Source organism: Prosopis cineraria, unplaced genomic scaffold, assembly GCF_029017545.1.
Source record: "Prosopis cineraria cultivar Desert tree isolate PC_DT_omini unplaced genomic scaffold, ASM2901754v1 PC9, whole genome shotgun sequence".
Taxonomy (NCBI): Eukaryota; Viridiplantae; Streptophyta; class Magnoliopsida; order Fabales; family Fabaceae; genus Prosopis; species Prosopis cineraria.
In genome coordinates this window covers 31,165,364-31,188,766 of record NW_026555340.1, presented here as the reverse complement: position 1 = coordinate 31,188,766, position 23,403 = coordinate 31,165,364, and the positions used below count along the sequence as shown (strand labels likewise).

Below are 23,403 nucleotides of genomic sequence, written 5' to 3'. Positions count from 1 at the left end.
ATGTTTCTTTTCTTTTCTTCTCTTTTCTTTCTTGCCAAGTCTTTTTATGCTTCATGAAATATGTGACTTTGAGTTGCCTTGCTTTTCTTTTGATGCCGTGTGGTGTGCTATTCAAGTATTTATTGCCCCTTTCCTTTTTTTCCTTTTAATAGTAATAAAAATTAATTATTTAATTTTTAATTTGTTCAATTTTAATTCAACCGTAATGCAATATTTAAAATTTAATTCATTATAATTCAAATCCTAAACTTTGTCATTTATAATTTAATTTTTAAAATTTTAACCTCTTAAATATTAATTTTTATATTTTAAAAAATAAAATATTAAATATTTAAATAATTTAAAATTCATTACTTATATTTTAAATTATTAAATTCATTTAATTTTTATAAATATTAAATATTTAAAATATTTTTAATATTTATAATACTCCATCTGTTCAAAAATATAAGACATTTTTAACTGAATCTCATCCCAATAAAATAATTATCTACTTTTTAACTAACATTATCTTTCCACATTTACCCCTATTAAATACCTTATAATAAATATAAATTCATTATTAATATGAGCACTTTAAAAAAAAAGCACTGATTGTATCTTAAAAGAATAAAAATGCCTCACATTTTTTAACACTCAACTCCTCAAAAAATGCCTTACATATTTTAATAAAGAGAGTATTATTTTTTAAAGTACAGGAATAAATATTTAAGAGATAAAACTTTGAGGATTAAATTGTAAGAGGTAAAATTTAAGGACCGGTTTACAACTGAGTCAAAATTTTAGGAATTGAGTTATAATAATTCAAAGTTTAAAAATTGAGTCACAATTAAAAGAATTAAAGGATTAATATTCTCAACAACAACATATACATGACGGCTGCCCCATAGTGGAAACTTATTTCTCCTCCAAATCTCCCTTTCTATTATTTCCACATTTAACAGTGCCTATGTTGAAACGAAATATCACTCCAAAGACAAAATTGTGTTGAGAGGAAATATCGTCTATGATGAATCCAGTTGCTTTCGAAGGGCACTTTAGGAGACTACCCTCAAAATCCATCTGTTCTCTAAAGGTGCGGGTCAATCGAGACTTCTTCCTGTGGTGGTCTAGACAGCATAATAGAGATGTTCTTTAGCGTCTCCTTCAAAGTTCGCAACAGAGCTCTTTGCCTCTCGTTAGCTCGTACTTCACGTTCTGCGTGTGTAGCCATGTTCTCTGAATCCTAAGACTCAAATATGTTCTTTTCAATAATATATTAACCTTATGTATCCTAGGCATTTCTTTCACATGAGTCTCACCAGGCGTGTCAAAAATTATTCGTAAAAAACAATCAATTAAAGCGTGGTGTCGCGAGACATGCTAGAGACGCAAAGTTTCACAAGGATGAAAGAACCAAACTTATAATCAAATGCGGGGAACCCGAGCTCTCTTATCACAGTTCACTCAAATGTGAGAATGCAAAGTGAAGAATACTAATGTAAATGAAGAAAAGCATATATGCATTAATTAAAGAAAAAAGGTGGTAGGCTATGTCGGCTGCACAATAAAAAATAAAGACTAAAATTACATGATAGACAGGAAAATAAAGTAACAGACGCAGAAATTGAGACTAATAGTTTGTTGATGTTGATGATGACTGTTAAGAGAGAGTTGTTCTATTTATAGATGATCTTGACTTAATGCCCAGACCCCATGATTGCCACTTTTCTTGAATTTATGAAGCACTTCCTCCATTATGTTCACTCATCATGGGTGATGGTCTTGACTTAATGATTAAGACTTCATAAATATTTTTTTTTATATAATTATTTTAAAATTAACCTCTATATTCATAATTTAGGTGCAAACAATAATGTTCGCAAAATACAATCATGATGATGATAATCACAAATTCACAACCACCACTACCGTGTATTATTCTTGTGTTTATAATTGGAACCCATCTTTACAGAGGAGATCTTGGGTGTGTTTGGATTTCAATTAAAAAAAATTAATTATAAAAAAAATTGATTATTAAAATGTGATGATGTTTGGATAATTTTTTTAAAATCAATTTTGAATGGGTAATTCTACTATTTACAATGACAAGTTAATAATATTCAAAATTGATTTGTTAAAATGGAATAAATTTTAACTTATCTCAAATGTAGTTTTGAAAATCAAATAAAGTTTAAAAAAATTAGAGTGTTTGGATAAAAACTTTTAAAATCATAATTTTAAACTTAAAATTAATTTTAAAAGGATATCCAAACAAGCCTCTTATCTTGTTGGCCAAAGAGGGAGGCTGCCACACCTAAGTAATCATAATCACGACGTACACTCGTAAAGCGACTATTTTGACGATTTAAAGCAACCAAATACTAAAATTTAAACATTTTTTATTTATATCCAACAATCTTTTCATGGATCTGGACTGGATTTTCTTAGCTAACAAAACGGCGAGTCGGTGATAATTTAATAAAATCAAACAGATTATAAGCTATACTATCGAGTGACGAAGTTGACATTCATATGTTGTTGGACAGTCGTTAGCTGGTTTCCATACAAATTTTGCCGGAGTCCAACACTGATTCGAGGAACACGTCTACCTAGCTCTTCAATGGCATCCTTGAATGGACAATGCTCCCGGGGAGCATTACACTGCGCAAAGAGCCAAAGACAGATATCAATGAGGCCTGTGAATAGCCCACACAGCTTCCTGTAGCAGTACCTGACACGTCTACCCATCACAAGAAAGAACGTTACAATTAGTAAAAGCAAACACCAATTATGGGTTTCCTTCCTTCCCGTCCTAGAGGCGTGGAGTTGAATCCAAGCGAGTGGACGCCTTTCAATTGCCACAACTGTTTACACTGAAAAGTGAAAATTAGAGGACAGGTTTGGCCCAAGTCATGAGATACATCCCTAGAGTTCACAGGAAGGGAAGCTGTTAAACCCGATAATTGTTGAGTACTGAGAGTTAAATCAGATATGTCATTGAAGGCCCATGGGCGGAACCCAGCCCATTGACTGCGCGGATCATACAAATGGGGAGTGTTGCCCGAACCGTCTCTGGAATGTGAACGCGCGGCTTTCCAGATTCCATGTGCACGGATTAATTGATGGTAATAGAAAAGGGGGCGTTAGAAGAACTCATGACTTTCCCTCACTGGTAGACGTTTTGAGGAAGACTTGAAGCGCTATGGAATGACGAAGCATGAGTAGGGGAGGAGTCGGTATGAGTAGGGCCGGGTCAGCCTGCATCAATCAAGGGACGAGATTGAAGCGAGTAGGGATGGCCGTGAAACGGTGTTGATCATGGTGATAGCAATGAATTGCCTGACAGTGTATGGAGCAGCAGCGAGGGAGTTAGGGACAAAGACGGGGGACTGCTGGGGGTCTGTCATGGAATTAAGGTGGTGCACGAGTGAGATAGTGCACTTCTTCATCAACGGAGAGGCCGACATCGGATCTGATTGTTGTCGTGCCATTACCGTCATAACCCATAACTGCTGGCTGGCTGTTCTTACTTCCCTCGGTTTTACTGACCACCAAGTCTATATCTTGCGAGGCTACTGTGACGCTGCTTCCGCCCCTTCCTTGGCCTGATTATTCATCACGTGCTTCTACCCTCCATTACCTGTTTAGCGAGTCATCCTCCTTCCTGGGGTTGTATATTCTTTGTTATTGCCTGCTCTGTCAACTTATCTCTGCTACCCTTTTTCCTTTATGTATGTATGTATGTATATGTATATATCATAATATTTTCGACAGATTTCATTGAATATTCAGCACATTTCGATCTTCTTTTACTCTCGTGTCATTAACTTATATTTCTGAAATTTCTCATTAACAAAAGAAATTTAAGTCAGACTTCTTTTCTTTTCTCTCAAAGAAAAAAAATAAGGATATGATTGAGGTAAGTGTCACGTGGGTGGGGGTAGGTAACAAAATATTTCGGAACACAACCATATGCTCAGTCCAGTGCAATAAAAGGATGCAAGAACAGTTCAGAAAACTAATTATTCTGTTTGGCCAAAAAAAAAAAAAAAATTATTTTGTCCTCTTCTGCATAGAAGTTCACATCTCATACCTAAAATACTCTGGCATCGCGGCCTTCATTAATTAAGAGACAACAACATCGAAGCTAGCATTAGAACTACTCCACCACCCCTCTTAAGGAGTTTGCCACGTCAATCACAAAGCGGTACTTCACGTCAGACTTGGCCAGCCTTTCCATGGCAGTGTTGATTTGGTCCATCCTAATCAGCTCAATATCTGCACTGATGTTGTGCTTTCCACAAAAGTCAAGCATCTCCTGCGTCTCTTTTATTCCTCCAAAGTCACTTCCCCCCACGAGCTTCCGTCCTGCACGCATTACATGAGACGATCTCGGATTTTTATTGAAGACTTGCTTACATGCACATCTATATGTTCTAGAGCGCGCGCGCGCGCTCATCGCATATGTGTTAAATGCATGCATGTTACGTAAAGTCTGAAATTCTATCCATAAAGTGAAATTTTAAATTCTTCTATTCTGCTCGATTGAATTGCCTTGCAAATTTGAAAATTCCATTCTTTCTACTTGAAAAGGGGAAAAAAAACCATCAAAACTCATCCAAACAAAAAAAAGACTTCTTAGTTGTAAACATCACGATGAAAAAGAAAAAGCACTCATTTAATTTGAATAGATCTGATCTCACCAAAGATGTCTCCCAAATATCAAGATACCAAGGCGGCTTACCTGCAACTAGAGGGAAGATCGGAAGCTCTAAGGGCTTCACAGGCAACCCAACGGTGATCAGCTTCCCATTTAACTTCAGCAGACCAAGCAGAGGAACGAGGGAATGGACTGCGGAAATTGTGTCTATGATGAAGTCCATGCTGTTCATAGCTGCCTGCACATAACATATACCAGAAGATTCAGCAGGGATTTGAAAGATAGAATCAAGTAGCCACAGATTGCATTATTATGTTGCTGATTATCGTGGAGAACATGGTTGGTTTCTCGTACTTCAATGTTAGAACATAGCAACCCATTGTGCGGTTTCGGCTGATAGAGGAAGTGACGTCTATCATGCTGAGACACATCCCATGGGCAGTATTTTAACAATAGCTTCAGAGTCTCTCATAGATATTTAGTTCTATGCAAGCCATTTTTTCTCTAGTTCACTTGCTCCCGTGTTAAGGGCAACATGAAACAAGTCCCTAGCCCCTAGGTGTGCTCCAATGGGGAGAAATTTGAAATGTTTGCTGGAAGTTTTAAGTTCAATCTCTTGTACTATTTTGTATTCATAGAAAAAAATCCAAAAGACAATGCAGAGACAAGCAAAAGTTAATTTGTCAAAACTAACTTTTTTCTAGGGCTACATCTTACCTTCATTTTCTCAGGGTCGGTCGAAACAAGGAAGGAATCAGCCCCAAGGTTGTTGATAGCCTCGACTTCCTTTTTCTGGGAGGTGCTAATGACAGTAACTTTCAGCCCAAAGGCCTTGCCAATTTTCACTGCAACATGACCTAACCCACCAAGCCCTGCCACTCCCAAATGTTTACCTGGCTCTGTCATTCCATAATATTTCATTGGACTGTACGCAGTAATCCCAGCACAGAGAAGTGGAGCACCACTGTCAAGGGGTAAGTTCTCAGGAAATTTCACTACAAATCGCTCGTGAACAACCACAAAATCAGAATAGCCACCATAGGTTCTTATCCCATCAAAGCCGAGAGAGTTGTAGGTAAATACTGGTCGAGGACAGTAGTTCTCCAGGTTCTGCTGGCAAGCATCACATGCCTTGCAGGAGTCCACAATGACACCAACTCCGACTTTGTCACCCACTTCGAATTTTTTCACATTATTCCCAGCTTGTGTCACAACGCCAGTAATTTCATGTCTGTAAAACACAAATTATAGAAATTCAGTGCGGGGCAAAATTCCATGGCATCCTGATAAAGTTCTATCTCCATTAGCAAAGCTATTTATGATATATTAAGGATGAGAGATTATAAATGAATAAAAGCTAATTGATCAAGTTTCCAGAACAAAAATCAAGAAAAAACCATTGATTAAATACTGACGAAGCACAAGAAAGGTAAAATATATAATAATATAAAAGCCGGGGCACATTATAAACAGAAACCCCTTTGCCATTAAAGTTGAAAGACCACACTTTGAAGGTAACAGAACATATCAACAGAGACGGACCAACTAGCGACATGAAAATTTCCAGGAGTAAGTAAGGAATCATGAAGGGCCACAATCCAAATCATTTGTTGTGGAAGGATTGAAGAAGCACAGACTTCTAAGGTGCTGCGCGAGCAGAACGGTAAAATACAGAATACCGTCCCAGTATGCCCGAGAAAAACCTAAATAAATAATCAAGTTCAAGTTATCTTTGAATCCAGGTGTATTTTAAACGCCAGAATATCCTATGTCCCCATCTCAACCTTCCAGTGCAAACGCAAACTAACATATAAGTATTTCATGGTCATACACCCTCAATTCACTTAAAAAAAAAAGAAAAAAGAAAAAAATGTTCCTGCAGTCAAGACAACCAGAGATGGATACCGCGTTATACAAATTGTAGCCTCAAACCAGAAAACCAAGGTTCAGCAGGCCCTTGAAGTTAATCAATGTACAATACTTCACAGTGCATTTCAACGGACCATATCACATGGCAAAACTAAAATGCTACGGAACTTATGAGTCCTGGGAAATATATGGTGATATAAGAAGAAAAGAATAACAAAAAAAAAACTTCGATAAAATTAATAAATAGGAGGCCAAAGATTTCATCTAAAGACATGAGATCTTCCCTATGATAATTTCAAAATTCACAAGTGAACATGAACGAGGAAATCCCGCTTGTTCCTTTTAGTATAAATACATCAGCTGGCAACTCTAGAAGTATAAAATACACTCCCAATGGCAAGAAGTTGACAAGCGGACAACAGAATCCTTGGATCTTATTGTTAGACAATTTATAGTTAAAAGGCCCCTTCCTCTAAGCTCATTGTATTAATGTCTCTTGGGCAATTGGATTGTTCGTTCCTTTTTTTGGTCAACTGTTCAAAGAGACAGATTTGCAAGCAAAAAAAAAAAAAATGCAGCCAAGTTAATGTTTTTATCAAATATTGCTAAGGGCGGCAGTTTGCGCTAGTAGAATTAAGAAAGGATCTTTTGTGAAGTTGAATTCAAACTTTGATCAATGAAATAGTATTTAAACTTTAAGAGATTATTATGCTAAATATCAGTCTTTTATAAAATCTAACGTAACTTGATTTTGATACTCCTTCACACATTTTTTCCGTGATCTTATATGGACCTGTAGGGATGTTTTAACTTTGTCTCCTATTATCTTTGATTAAAAAATGCAAGGAGTTGACAGCTCTAAGACTGGCACCTTTTGCATTAAAAAATAATAACCTCTGCTCAATGAAAGAATCGCATGACTTAGAAAGTATATCTATAACATATCGAGATCGAATACCAATAAGTTCAGCCCTCGGCCACATTAGAAATACACGTCTGCGTGAAAAGTTGGAGACAATAGCAATGTGTCCCCCCCTACCAATAATTTGAGATTGCTATATTAAAACTTAAAAGCCTTCATTTGTTGGCCAGAGCAGGGACTTCAATCAGGAAGTACAAGAAAAGGGATCATACCCAGGAACAACGGGGTACGTTGTGAAACCCCACTCGTTCTTAACAGTATGCAGATCCGAATGGCAAACCCCACAAAACAAAATTTTCAAAGCAACATCATCGTCCCCAACTTCCCTGCCAAAATACAAATGCAATTATGTTAAAGATTGCTCGAGCAACTCAGTAGAGGAATCCAAGAAGAGTACTCAATCGAAGTTTCGTTCTCAAGTTCTCCACTCCAACCATGGGGGCTTGTTACGCCGACGATTAAAAAGAAATGGCAAGGTTTCAATGAAGAAGCCAGCACCCACTAGAACACAATACTCTATGCGCTTGAAATCGGGTTGCAACGATATCTACTTATAGAATAATCAGAATGCTCAAAATCCCCGGGGAAGAAAGAAACTAAGGCGGGATGGTGTTAAGCTAAAACATATAATGCTTATCAACGATTAATCAAATTGCCATTGGCGTGCTGAGGCAAAACTGTTTTGAAAAAAATGCCAGGCAAGAATGGAAAACACCGTTGTCGTCTAATTTTTTTTTTTTAAAAAAAGAACTGAATGATCGAAATTCTTTGCTAAGAGATAGTGAATAAGATAGGTGCTGAATTTCCCGATTGTTATCTCTAAGATAGAACAAGATCGAAAAGAGACTGAGAGAGCAAGGCAAAACAGAAAATGAAGGGGAGGATTGACCTTCTCGAGAAGGTAAAGGGAGAAAGATGGCCAGAATTATCCCTGGCAGCCCAACCAATGCCTTCTGCGGATACTCACATTCAAGTGATTTCGCCATCCTCACTTTTCTCTACACTCTGCTTTCTGGCTCCCTTTAATTTCTATTTTATCAAGTTTAAATGAAATAGTTCCACCGACCTCGAGTAAGTAACCAAAGGCAATGACCATAGATCGAAAAAGCAAGTGCATTTATTTTTTGCTTAATGGGTGGGGAGGCATTCAACGGCACATTTAATGGTTCAGATCCCAAATTTTTAAGAGAAATTGGCCAAAAGGACCCAAATATTTGATAAAAGTACAATCGTCCAACTTGTAATCATTCCTCGGATTGTGATCTCGGAGGGGAAATATGTATATTGCAATAAAAAGACTAAAATGCCTTTAATAAAAAAGAAGAAGAAGAAGAAAATAGTGAGACATGGATAGGAGTATAACAAAAAGAGTGTGGCGCGCTAGTTTTCAAGAAAATTTAAGCGCATCTCCGATTTCTGTACTTTTAAAAATTATCTACTATTTTTAAAAATAAAAAATTGTTTGAATAAGTATGTTAGGTTTAAATATCTTTTAAAACTATTCTATTTTTTCAAAAAAAATAAAATAAAGACACTTTAGAGCTATTTTCATTTTATTTTCTTATTTTTAAAACACACTATATTTAAATTTTGACCATTATAAATTACATTTAGTTATGGCCATTAGTCACTACTATCATAAGATATTATTATTAATTATTGGAGATCACTATTATTGGCATTTTTCTAATCTGACGATTATTTTTAAATTAATATAATCAAACAAATTTTTATTTTATTTTATTTTTAAAAATTGTTTTACATAGTAATTTAAAAAATATATATAACAAAACCACACAATTCCTATCACTTATTTGAAAATCCAACCTTGGTGACACGAACGTTCAGGATAGAATAAACAAAAATGTTCCAAGAAAATACGACTCTTTTGTTCGAGAAACTGAACCAAGTGTTGGATCAAAGAATATACCATGAATCTTCAAAAAGCATCCAAACTGCTTCGAAACTTTGCAACTTTTCTAAGCCTTGAAGAAGTGCTTGAAGGGGTTTGGACTTTGGAGGAGACTGGGAGTTGACGGAGGGAATATAATTGCATTCAACTTCAAATGTTTTCCATTTTCTTCAATAATTTCCAAAACACAACTTTAACATTCCACATGCATCTTCAACAGATTTTGAAAGTCTCCAGTTTCAAGAGTATACACAAATCTTCAAAAGCCTTTTATGTGTCTTGAAAATCGTTGGAATAGAGGACGGAAATTATTTGCAACTGCCTTTATGCTGCATCTAAATTAATGAAAATTTAGATTTGAATTTGATTTAAATCTAAATTTATTTTTTATTATAATTTTAAATTTTTTACACGCTCTAATTATTTAAAATTTTAATTACTTTGAACATTTAGTTCTTCATATTTTATTATTAATACTTTTATGACTCTTTTATTTTTTCTTATCTTTCATTGTTGTCTCTAATCAACTAAAAAATAAAGATAAATTCATCATTTTTAATTTTCTTTTTTTATTTAAAGTCTCAACTCATCTATATTTTTCATTTGAATCTTTTTTTTTAAATTACCCTGAAAAAAATTTTAAATATATGAGTTTTGAATATAAGATTTAAAATGCAAGATTTTAAATCTGAAAATTAAATCCAAATTCATCAATATAAATGCTACCTTAATTGTATTCGAAATTTCTTCAATAATCTTTAACATTTTTGAATCTTCAGCAATTTTCAATTTTCTTCAATGCTCAATGTTGTTACTTTCTTCTTAAAGACTTAATGTCCGACTCTAAAAATTCATATAACCTTGGTCGTATTTTCAAAATAAAGTTTCAAATCTCTTTGAAGGCCAAATTTCTCATGCCATGATCTTTCCGGCACGTTCTCAAGTTTTTCTTGTCTTAGGACTAGTATTAATGACAGTTTAGCCTTTTAATGAAAATAAATATTCCTCTAAAGACAGAAGATGGCGGAGGCCATACGTGCAGGGACCCCAACTTTTATATTTTTTCCAAGGAGTCATTGGTTCCATATTTATAGCATGTGTCTCAATGATATTTTAGTCATTTAGGCATTCAATTAAATTAAAATTTACTTAATATAATAGAGGTCAATTCTAAGTTATTCTCTCCAAAGAACAAATTAAGAGTTATCTTAAATTAATTATAGGTATTAAATTACTAATGCAAAAAAAAAAGTCTAAAACCAAATGCAAGATTTCTACACTAGACTATAAATGAAAAAAATGCAAATTATGCGATTAAAACTATTTAAATAGATGTTAATGCTTATGTTACCTAAATGCTATTATGCAATTTATGAATTCTAAATTATGACTGGGGGCTTTGTTTCAAGAGAATTAAAATGCTAACTAAAAAATTAATAAAGTGACAAAGTAAGTTAAATAACTAAAAACAAATTAAGAAAGGTGTGATTTGAAAAGTGGTAAATAGAACAACTTAAAACTTCATATGAAGTTAATTTTCATAGCATAATTTAATTAATTAGATCAAAGGGAAATTATAAGAGAACAGAATTAATGAATGTAATCATCTAATTAGAGTTAAAGGAACCTTTAAGCACAAAACTCTAACACTTAATCTACCAGATAACTTGTAGTAAAGTAAGTGATATCACTATGAATTAGGCCAACTAAATATACCAGATAATTAATTCAAAATAAATGTAAAAAATATATTTAGATTATCTAACTAAACAATTAAATAAATTAACAACTCAATTAAACAATCAAGATGTAAAAAAAAAAAAACCAAATTTGCAGCAGCACTTCACAGTGACAATAAATTATTGATAATAATTCAATCTAATTGGCAATGTAGGGTTATATAAACATAAATTTTAAAAACTCATTGCACAAGAATTTAATCCAAATATCAATTCAATCTAAGATTCAAAGTATTTCAACCTAAAATTAGATTACAACTCATAATCACTTAAAATTAAATAATTCTAAGCTCTTTCACTAATAAATTAAATGGAAGATCACCTCATAGTTTTCAAGTGTGAATCCTAAGCTCTAATTTCTTCTATGTCCATTCAATTTGTCTCTCAAGCTAAAAGGGCCAATAATAAAAAGATAAAAAGGAAAAAATAAATTTTCTTAATTCTTTCTTGCTGTGATTTACTTACAATATATTTAATAAACTTCAACAATGTCTTTCAAATTTTGAATATGTTTAAAATAAATCTCATTTTTCATGAAATATTTCAAAATTATTTTTTTAACAATTACAATTTTCTCACAAAATGTTAAAAAATTTGAATAATGTACAAATTTAAATTAAGTTCAATTAAATATTGATAAATTTAAACTATGTTAAAAATAAAAATAAAATTTTAACAAATTAACCCAAAACTATTATTAAAATTCATGTAAAAGCTGTGATAAAATATATAAAATTATGATTTGCCCATCTCTCAATCATGACTCCATTCAAGAAGGTTTTTGGGTTTAGGTGAAAACATTTTTGGATGTTTTTGCAACGATTTTTGCGGGTTTGGCGGGTTCAGCAAAGCTTTGAGAAGATGAATTCAGTTCTAAAAAGAGAATGTTTCGTCTAAATCTGGATTTAAGAATGTAGAGAGGGAGGTGAAAGAGAAAATGATGGCATCAACAAATTATCAATATATATATATATAGAGAGAGAGAGAGAGAGCAAATTGGTATAAAAGAAGCCATGAGGATAATGTAGATAATAGAATGGCGCTTTTAGTATTATTTGTATGGCTTGTCATTAATTTTTAATCACATTTTCTCTTGCACCCCTGCTAAGATGGAGGAAAAAATAAGAAGAAAATAAGAATAAGAGAAAACTATGAGAAGTTGTAACATCCCAATTAAATTTTAAAAGTCAAATAGAGTTAATAAAAATTAGGGAAAAAAACTTTTCATAATGATTAATTTAATTGGGAGATGATTTCTGGGCTTAAGTTAGGATATGATTTTAAGTTTAGATTTTTTTAAGAAAATGGAAATAGACTAATAGTAGCAGGAGGAGGGGGGGTGAGGAGATGTAATGGGTAAAACTAAAAAACTAAATAAATAAAGGAAGGAGATGGCTCCCACAATCAATTTAAAACGCAGGGCCCTTCTTTTCTTCATTCCATTTATAAACGCCTTTTGACTTGCTTGGAGCTTTTTAATGTTAACTATTATTTTAACGAGCAGAGAAAATTTGAATATCAGGGCTTGGATTAAATATTGAGTTTTTACAATGGAAAGTATAAGATTTTAGAGATAAATTAATACTTAAATTTTATTATTTTATATTTTCTCAAATAACTGATTTGAGGAGTTGAGGTTGGAGTTTAATGAAAAATTTGTAATTTATGATTTTGGGAGTCATCCTTTTCAAATTTTATAATCTGTTTTGGTTTAATGAAGGTTATATATGTTGATGATTAAATAGATTAATTATGATTTATTATTGAATGTGAATATTAGTGATTTCTGTGGGTATTGTGAATGTTGGAATTTTGAGAATAAGGATGATTTTAGAAAATTATTGTTATTTAATAAATATAATGAAATGAGGTTATTGAATTATAAAAATAAAATTGGGATGGAGAAATTCCTGATAGTGAACTAAGATTTTAAAGAAAAATAAAGTTTTGAGAAAATTGAGATTTTTCTATAATGATTAAGAATTTATTTGAGTTTATAAACATGATTGTGAGGTGCTAAAATGATTATTTATGGCATGAGACTAAATTTACTATTCATGGGGCATTTTTGTGCGAATTTATGGAATAGAAAAAAAGAAAATAGTGATACTAAAAATCAATTAAATGTTAATTATAGCTTGTTGATGATCACAATGTATTAGAAGAAGGTTATAATTTTGGTTAGTCATATTAACATTAAAAGTGATATGAATAATAAAATTCAAAGTGTAATTATATCCTCTGACTCTATAATAGATTTGTTTTATTAATTTCAATAACTAGAATTAATAAATTATAGTACTATGCCATAAATAGATTGCACTATCGGTAAAGATTGGGATAGAAGAAAAGTTGTGAAGGGTAAATTATTATTAAAGTTATAAGATAATTATATTTTAATTTACAATTAGTGTTGCCTATTGTTACTTGTGTGATTATTATAAAAATTTGTTGAGATACCATAGAGGAATTGTTTTGGTATGTTTGTTGTGGAATGGTGCAATTGTTAATATGTATTTTAAAATATTTCTATTAAGTGGGATGTTATTTTGAAAATGAGAAAAACTATTAATATTGTGATGTTGCATGATTGTTTAATGTTATGGTTAATTACTTTACAATCGTGGAAAATGTCAAGAGACTTGTTGTTATTGTATTTTGTGCCACGTGATACACTTGAATTGAAGGCTCAATAAATGGTCTATAAGGGCTCAAGCTAGTTCATCTTTGATTAAGAAATTTAGCACCAGATGAGGGCCTTGACTCGGGATTACTGGAAGGAGATGAAGGTGATTGTTTGTCATGTAAAATAACATCAATATAATATGTCTAAAACAATTATTATTAAATTGTCTCCTATTATCAAGCTTATATATAATTGTTTGCATACGTTATTGCAAATAAGCATTTAGTTATAGGGGTTTTAGAGTCTCATTAATGTAGTTACTAATTTTCAAGAGAAGAGCCTGAAGAGGCATGAAAAGAAGCCTCTAGGTTTTAGTGGTGTGATCTAATGCCTTTTTTTTAGGTATTTTAATTTATAATTTTTAATGATATAATATTGTTAATGTTAGAGCTTTTGTTATTAATTGTTATATGAGTTTGTCATGTGATCGTGCCCTTCAAATTGTTATTAATCATAGTATTTTGCAAGATGACTATAAACTGTGAACATGGATTTGTTTTGGGAGGTTCGAAATGGTATAATTGCGGGGCCATATGTCTGCTTATTTTGAAAGTAATTAGTTTGTTTAATCTGGGTTGTTGTTTTTGTTTTACACTTGTTGGGAGTAAAAAGTTGTAAAATATTATTTTAGCCTAATAGCACGTGAGAGGATAAATTTTATTGAGATGTTGTGTTTTAATCCAAATATTAGATATTTTTATATTAATGTACTTGATATAAATTGTGTTGGATAATTATAATCCAACCATAGTTCATTGTATGTCAGGATATCACGATCTATATTCATATTTAGAGTCAAAAATGTTTATGAAATGTTCCAAAGATTTTCAAAATGCATAAAAGCTTTTAAATTCTTGTTTTATTTTGTTTTATAAAGTTTTAGATTGTACAAGTTGATACGAGCCCTTCACGCTTATTTTTATTTATAAATAATTGGGATCCTAACTTTTGAAAGTGTATGTTTAACAAGCTAAGTTCTATTTATTGTGGTAGTCATTTTTAAAAAGGTAGATTACATTATATAATTTATGTTTCACTTTTTTCTACTGTGGTAGTGCTTTCAAGTCTAATAATTATTTTAAAGAAGGACATATTATCTTTTGTCTAACATGATAAACTCTTTTCTATCACAATTAAGCTAGTCAACTTGAAAGTATTATTTAGGGTGTTACAGAAGTTATAAAATTTTAAAGCTTTCTCTCATAGTTTTGTTTCCTTCATATTTTTCTTATCATCCAAACTAAAGATAAACGTTGGTGAGAGAAAATATATTAATAAAACATGCATATTAAATAAAGGTAAAGTTGGACAACTCATTAAGTATTCTCTTCATTTATATTTGTAAGAGAAAAAAGTACACATTGTTTAAGAAAATTAATTAACTATATCAACTGTGTTTGAAAATAAAAAAAATTGGGCTAAAATACTCTTTATTAATTGCATTTATCAACTTTTCATTAATTATTTCTTTTGATTGTGGATGATAAAATTATGAAGGATACTTTAAAAAATTTGTAATGAATGCTCATTAATGAATGTGATTTTATTTATTTAAAAAAGAAAACAAAAAGTGACATTTTTTCATATAAATAAAAGCAAAAGGAGCATTTATGAAAAGTTAATGAGTTTTAATTTTTTTATTCAAATAAAACATGTTAAATATGCTTTATAAATAAGATGGACAAAGTGTATACATGCATAGTGATGGACCCGAGCAGTGATTAGGGTGGACAAGTGCTCCCATTCAAATTGAAAAAATTTACAAGAAGTAAGTAAAATTTTACCTCATTGCCCCAATAATTTTGAATGCACTAGACCCAAACTAGAATATATTTGAATTCAAAATAAGTTGGGTCTTTTATATTTTACTTAAGCTTAGTTGATTTTATATTTTAAATGCATTAGATTTAGATTTTTGGTATAAAGGCATTATTTTAATTTGTCTTTTCTAATATTATTATAAAACTTAATATTAATTATATATATTAAATTATTTTTATTGTTTTAAAATTTTTATAATTATGTCCTCACTAGTTTTATGATTCTGTGTTCATCGTAATATATATACGGTCACTCGTTCAGGATAGTGCAACCCAACCTTAACCTCTCTTGAAATTTCAAGCTGGTTCTGCTTCCGTATAAGGACCATGAACCCTAGCAAATTTAATTAAAATGTTAGTCTTTTTGATTATTTTGCCCATTTCCAAAGCCTTACACATGTAACACGTTTGGTTCAAACAGTGGTAAAGAATAAAACTTTAAAATCTTCAAACTTTATATTTTTCGCTATAAATATTCATTCATATATATTTTAAAAAGATAGATTAAGATATATTGTAGTGAATGATAGAAGCTTTTACCATTCAAACAAATAGCTAGTAATTCAAACCTCAATCCTTATGTATGTAATAATTTAATTAAAAAAGATTCACTAATTTTTTTTAGTATTTTATGAAATATATTCTCTGCTATTAACAGAACTTACATTTCATAAGTTAAAAAAAAAAAAAATACTGTAACGACATTTTACTAAAATATGTTCAAAAAGTAGGGGGAAGCACATAATTTAAGAGGTGCACTTAAAAGTATTTGATTATATTTAAAATTACGATAGACTGATTTACCCTCCATGTATTGCGATCTTTAAAATAAAAATCATTAATTAGTATCCATAAACAATTCGACGTAATCTTTTTTGGTCATGAAAGCGATTCAACGAAATCAATTACCATTTTTTTTTGTCTTGTAATTAAGCGTACAAGCATAATCCTTTTTTTTTTTTATGCACGTGTTTACTATAGTGCTATTTTTTAAAACAAGTTAATTAATTGCCATTAGGGAGTACATTTTTTTTATGAGAAAGTTTATGTGAGATGGGTTTCGAAGCTTGTTAGAGTTAAGGCACGCCTTCAATCTCAAAGTATACTTACAAAAATACTTACAGATCACCTATCAATAAAGTCATCACATTAATAACGAGACTTGATTCTATAACTTTGTGAGTTGTGGGTCAAGTTTTTATCAATTGAACTAACCTTTATCAATAAGAGGTGCATTTTTTTTTTTGCCATGGTGTTACAATTAGGGGAGTGTGTATGGCACAATTTTTATATTTCAAAATTAAATATCTTAAATTTATTTAATTAGTTTAAAAATGTTATATCATTTTTAATGATGTTAATTGTCTTTTTTTAATCTCAAAATTTAAAACGAGGAGAGTAAATCCCCTCCTATCACAATTAAATGATAAAATTAAGTAACTTTGTGATTCATAAGAAATGAAAGTTAACTGTGGCATAAAAGAAATGATAACTAATGCCCTCGAACTTTTTTTTTTTTTACTTTCTAATTTCATCATTCATTAAATCAATGATTGGAGTAATTTTCCTCTCTTATGAATTACAACTTCATGCAGTTGAGGAGAGGTAATATATATAAGTATATCTTAATCAAAATAGTAGTTTTGAGTTTAATTCATAGGACATTCCATTTTAAGATCGGCCATTGATTAAAAAAACTCGACCAAGGAGATGTTATGGACCAAACACTATGGCTCATAAACATCCTTGATCACGTACATTAGAGAGAATTTTGCATGAACATAATACATTATATCATTCATACTCAATTCAATAAAGACATATCATTCAAATTATTGTAAATATAAATTAATTATGATATTAATGATAATATAGAAAAAACATATATGAAATTAAATAGGTATTTAATTTATTCTAAAAATAAAATCATTAAAAATAATGACTTATAGGATTTCATTGGTTTAAATTAATGCAATTTTGCAATTTTGTTGGACGAAGCATATATGACATGGTGCACTGGACTTGACCAAAAATTTCTTTATGCACTAGCATAATTATAATATTTACAGTAAATTATGATGTAAGAATAAATCCATTCACCTTGCGGCCTTGGGGCCATTTTGGTCTCTTGATGGACTGATGGACTGATGATATAGTAATTCATAAGCACTTTCTAGTTTTAGATCTTCCAATTTAATCACAACTTTGCATTGTCGCTCACGATGAATTTATGTTCTTATAGGTTTCCTAGAACGAACACTCCAGGATAGAACTTGCAAGGTAAGAAGTGACATGGGCGCACCCCGCCACGCAGACATGTAGAACTCAATTTAGACAATTCAATTGACTTCGTCCAAGTCAGATTCGCGCTTAATCAGCTAATTAGATTTACAGGTACATGCAAGACAATAATCGATTAAGAACTCACCATATTATCATTTTCCAAACTAAATCAAATTCCTCAAAAATGAAGATTTCAGTCTTATAGTCAGATAGAGAATATGTGTGTGTGTTCATGTATCTATACAATTCATAATACAAGATTAGTTTCAGTAATTTTTCAAGCATGCACAAGATTAGTGACACATTATAATCCATATTCCGTACATTACCTAGGATTTATAATAAAACATTCATACATCTCAATAGCACAACTCATTTCAAATCTCAGGTAAAATATAATTTCTTTATTAGCAAATATTTAGCCGTAATTAAAAATAAAGCAACAATAAAGGAAGTGAAATGCGGACATGGCAAACTAGAATAATACGTTTTTTTGTTACAGCAAACTAAAATAATCTTTATATTTATATCTATATACATTTTTATTAGTTTTATACGATCCCTTCTCTTACCTTATAAAGCACTTTTAATCAAATTGTGAGTTAATTTATTATTTTTAAAATTACACACTCTTTTCATATTTATTTTTATTTAATAAGAAGTGTCAATTAAAAATTCTTATTTATTGCAACCATGATTAAGTAATTAAAAAAATTATTATTATCAATACCTTAAAAAATTTAAAATACTTTACATCTTTTAATATGAGATTTTAAGAAATACTATTTCGTTTTCAAGTATAAGAGAAATTATTATATTTTTGTTTGTTTTTAGTTATAAGAAGAAATACAAATTTTAATAAATATTTATTATGTTTTTCCCAAATTATTTCTCATAAGGTCAATATTTATTTTTATTAGATAAATTTATTTCATTAATTACATAAATAATTTGCTCTAGTTTTTAAATGTTACATTCACAAAGGCAAAATACAGTGAGTGTGGCGGTAGAACTAGAAACGGAGCTTTGAAGACAAAGTAACAGTAGAAATAAAGGGGCGTATAAGATTAGAACTTAGAAGGGAGGTGGAGGCGCAGGGAATGGTCCGAGAAGGTGGAGGACAGGGTGTGATTCCATTTACAATTTATAATAAAGGAATATGTTATACTTAAAATGGTTAATGACATGTTTTACGTGCCATTGGACACCCCGAAATCCTACCTGGATATGCTTCTCGTCTCTCCTCTATTCCCATTCGTCTTCCTCTCCCCCCCCCCCCCCCCCACCTCTGCCCACAGCAATCCTTCAATCAAAACCATCAAACCCCACTCGCTGCCACAGATAGCTACAGACAGCGAGAGAGATAGGTCGTCTCCATCTCTATTCTGCTAACCCCTTACCACGCTGCTCCCCCACGCGTCATCCCTTTTAACTCTAATCTGATCTCAACATTCCCCATAAAATTTTATTTTCCTTTTTCTTTTTTCTTTTTTTACCTTCGTTCTTATCCTCCCCGAACCTTCTCCTCCTCTCACCTGTTTCCCCACTGTTTTCCGGTGAATTTTCATGTTCTCTGCGCTTCCCAATCTGATCGCTGCGCGTGTTTTCCTGCCTCTCTCTCCATTTCCCAGATCTATCCCCCCCCTCCCATTTGGATTTCTTGTCCTCTCTCTCTTCTTTGGCCTCTGATGATTGTCGGTATCATTGTTCCCGTCCTTGCCATTTCAGGGGACCGACTTCTCTCGGATTTTTGATCTCGGTATTCCACGCGCTCTGTTTCATTATTGGTGGTTGGATTTTTTTTTCTTTTGTTAGACATGGATTTGGACGATTTCCGATCCATCTTGGAGACTGCGGGCGTTGACGTTTGGACTTTTATCGACACCGCAATTACCGTCGCTTCCTTGGATTACGGCAATGACTTGAAGTATCGCCGGGACGGAATCGTTGAGCGCCTCTACGGGGCTACTTCCGCTCCCGCGTCCTGTCGGAATTGCGAGCCCAATCATCTCACGTCTAACGGCCGCGGAATTAGCCCCCCAATCAAGAAGCAAAGCAGTCCTCTCCCCGACAGAAGTCGTGCCTCTCCTGCAACGCCGCAATCCCCCGGTAAAGACGACAACGAAGACGACGAGGAGATAGATCCTTACGGAGGTTTGTTCGATGATGAGCCCAAGAAGATTCTTGAGATTAAGGAGCAACTTGAAGACCCTAACCAGGTCTTCATTAGTCCGTTCTCTTGTCCCATTCGTGCTCTCAAATATTCATTTTTTTGTTTGACAATTCTCTAACCTCTCTTGTTGCGTCGATTCTTTTGTCTTGTTTCATCAGTCTGAAGAATCATTGGTGGACTTGCTGCAAAATCTCGCGGACATGGATATCACATTCCAAGCGCTGAAGGTAGCTTCTTCTCGCCAATAATTTTCCTCTTGTATGATTTGAAGTTCAACGATAGATTTACCAAGCTGGTCTGACTTCTGCAGGACACTGACATTGGGAGGCATGTGAATCGTTTGCGAAAGCATTCATCCAATGATGTTCGGCGATTGGTGAAGCTCCTTGTCAGGTTTTGGAAGAGGAAAAAAATATTGAAAACAAATTATGTACATATGTTGATATCTGTCTGTGCATAACTTAAGTTCGTCAACGCTGCACATGCTTTTAGTTTTCGTGAGTCTTTACGGCAGCTGCTTGTGTCCAGGAAATGGAAAGATATTGTCGATGAATGGGTGAAGTTAAATCCACCGGCAGAGCACGCCTCTCTCATGGGTAATCTTAAGCTTCCTTCACAAAATTTCATAGTTACTGGAAATTAGAGAGATGTTGCTAAATTAAGATGGTAATTGATGACATGTTGTAAGCAGCTGATGGAGACTCGCCTCAGCCCAAAACCACCGCCCAAAACGGCTATCATCAGGTGAAATAATCTTTTTAGGTCCCATCCAGGGCTTTTACCTGGGAAAGACGATGGAAAATTATGCTTTCTTTGGCTTTTTAATATTCCATTCCTTTTGCAGATTCCTGATTTTGCATACTCGCCAAATCCACATAGTGAGTATAGTATCTGATTCAAAGTTTGTCTCATTTTTCTTCTGTATGCCGCTGGTTCCGTTGGTTTGATGTGTTTCTTACTCATACAGATGGTAGTTCTGGGTCGGACTGGAACAATTCAGAAGCAGAACTAAAACCAAAACCAATTCCTCGGAAAGAAGCCCCACCAAAACCAGCGCCATCTGTCTCTGTATCCGCTTCTGCTCCGCCTCAAAACGTACGATATAAATTAAATTGTAACCATTTTGGAGTCTGATTCTAAATCTTGGCTTCAAAAACGTACGGAGGATGAAAATAGAAATCTGGAGAGGTTTATGCGCTCAAAATATAGGAACTTAAGAACAAAAATGGCCGAGCTGTTGAGTTTATCTCAGTTGAGTGGAGCTTATTTATTTATTAGAGTTTTTGGAAATGCAGAAGCTGAAGTAAAACAGCGAGCAGGATCTTGTAGTTAAACATGCCTAGTGCAAGTGGTGCTGACAATTGTGCTTGAATGATTGCAGAGACAGAGAGAACAGAGGGAGAGCAGTTTTGACGCGGAGAGACTTGCTTCGGCAAGAAGGCGGCTTCAAGAGAACTACAAGGAAGCGGAAAATGGTGGACCGTTTTAATATTTCAGTTTTTGTTCATGTTGCTAGCTCAATTGAATGCCTCTGGTAAGTTATATGCTGACAGGGTGAATTTTGTGTGTTTGTGCGGTGGTATATAGCCAAAAAGCAAAGAACCATTCAGGTGATGGACATCCACGAGCTCCCAAAACCAAAAGCCAAGAATGCCTTCTTTGCGAAGAACAAAGGCGCGGGCGGTTCTCAGGGAAGGCACTGGTGATATATGTAGTTGACGACTTACGTGTAAACAGCTTCGTGGGTGATTCCGGAAAATACCAAACCGGCTTGAAACCTTTTCAGTTGGTCGCCAAAAACTTTTCGTTTTCCTCTTTATGATTTTTATTTAATTAATAACGAAAAGCACCATAGAAACTAGATATGAGTTTTCCGAGCACCATATTCCTCTTCTTTTCAAGAGAGGTCTAATTTCAGATGAATTATTATTTTTTTAATTCCATGAAATATTTGGAGGGTAAAATGGAAGTAGGCGGCGGGGAGGCAGTTCGGTTGTTATTTATTGTTGGTCGTGCGCGCGCCAAGTGGTGGTCGCGCCAAGGGCTGCGTTTTCCCAACAAAGGAATGCTCTTTCTTTCCTCGAGTGTTGGGCTGATCACGCTTGTGATGTGTGTCGTTGTCAGGCCTTACTCGTTCCTCTCTTATTTTTCTTGGGCTGGAATTTCTGAATCCCAGGTTGGCCCAATTATCAAAATAAAAATGCAAATGTTAAGAGGGCTTATATTTGCAATGCAATGAATTCTTTGATCCTCTGATCATAGGTTCATAACTTCTGAAATGTGACGAAGAATAATTAAAAAAAATGTGAAATGTAAGAAATGAAAAAAAGAATGTCAGCATGTTTTTTTATTAACCCTGATATTTCCTTATTTTCTTAGAAGCCCTACAGCAAGGAAAACTACCAAAACAGGGCAAATACAAAGACAAGTGAAAAAAATAGACTCTTTCATCACTCTCCATCTTCAATGAAAGTTGGCTTATGATTAAAGATATAAAAATTATCTATTAGAGTATGACCAAAACTAGTTAAAGAGTTGGCGACGGTGTAATTCGCATCTCTCTATGCACTACTTTTTTAGTAGTACTTTTAGCATATGTATTTTAATCATGGCTAGAAAAAATGGAAAAATGGTTTTTTTTTTTTAAATCTACATTTTCACATGGAAAAATTAATCTTTTAGTTCTCCAACTTTTAAATCACTTGTAATTCAATCCTTCAACTATGATTCGTTGTGATTCAGTCTCTCAACTATAATTTACCTATGACTCAATCCCTCAACTTTTAAATCACTTACAAATTAGTCCTTTAACTTTTGTTAATTTTTTTTTTCATGTTAACTTCTATATCACATTAATGAATAAGAAGAGGATATTTTAAAATAATATATGAGCATTTTTTTATCCCTCTTATTTAATAAAAAATTTAAAAAAAAATAAAAAATAAGGACCGAGTCATAGGTAAATCAAAAGTTGAGAGATTGAGTTGCAGCGAGTTACAGTTGAAGGATTGAGTCGCAGCGAGTTATAGTTGAGGGACTGAGTTACAAGTGAGTTAAAAGTTGAAGGACTAAAAGATTAATTTTTTCTTTCCACATTCATATTTATGTATAATATAAAATTAATAAAACTTGTATAATTTATAAATTATGAATAATGTGCTTTATTTTATTTTTATGATAAGTAAATATGAATCCTATTGAAGAAAAATCAGTTTATTTTATTTATTTTTATTTGACTATCGTGTCGACTAGTATGTTGACCCATTCGTTTTAAAACCAGGTGAACGACTCGAACAAATCAACCAGACAATCTGCAAGCACAAGGGCCATGTATACATCCAAGTCGGCAAATCCCCG

At 32.8% G+C, this 23,403-nt stretch overlaps 2 protein-coding genes across 3 annotated transcripts; one reads left to right on the top strand and one right to left on the bottom strand.

Annotated features, from left to right (window-relative positions):
* Positions 1 to 3,908: 3,908 nt before the first annotated feature.
* LOC129320582 (probable mannitol dehydrogenase) lies at positions 3,909 to 8,434 on the bottom strand. The gene is given in 6 exon segments (XM_054966105.1): positions 3,909 to 4,350; positions 4,727 to 4,880; positions 5,360 to 5,873; positions 7,646 to 7,759; positions 8,323 to 8,380; positions 8,383 to 8,434. Coding segments are annotated over 6 exon segments (1,086 nt in total). The 5' UTR covers positions 8,420 to 8,434; the 3' UTR covers positions 3,909 to 4,141.
* Positions 8,435 to 19,157: 10,723 nt separating this feature from the next.
* Positions 19,158 to 21,984, top strand: LOC129320867 (probable mediator of RNA polymerase II transcription subunit 26c). Of its 2 annotated transcripts, XM_054966524.1 has the most exons (9): positions 19,162 to 20,092; positions 20,205 to 20,273; positions 20,357 to 20,439; positions 20,575 to 20,642; positions 20,738 to 20,790; positions 20,891 to 20,924; positions 21,014 to 21,141; positions 21,428 to 21,521; positions 21,634 to 21,984. In XM_054966524.1, exons 1-9 carry the CDS (start codon positions 19,691 to 19,693, stop codon positions 21,750 to 21,752), a joined length of 1,050 nt encoding a protein of 349 aa, XP_054822499.1. In that variant the 5' UTR covers positions 19,162 to 19,690; the 3' UTR covers positions 21,753 to 21,984. The 2 variants fall into 2 exon arrangements, with proteins under 2 accessions (XP_054822500.1, XP_054822499.1); XM_054966525.1 differs by lacking the exon at positions 21,634 to 21,984 and having other exon boundaries at positions 19,158 to 20,092; positions 21,342 to 21,521.
* The last annotated feature ends 1,419 nt before the right edge of the window (positions 21,985 to 23,403 follow it).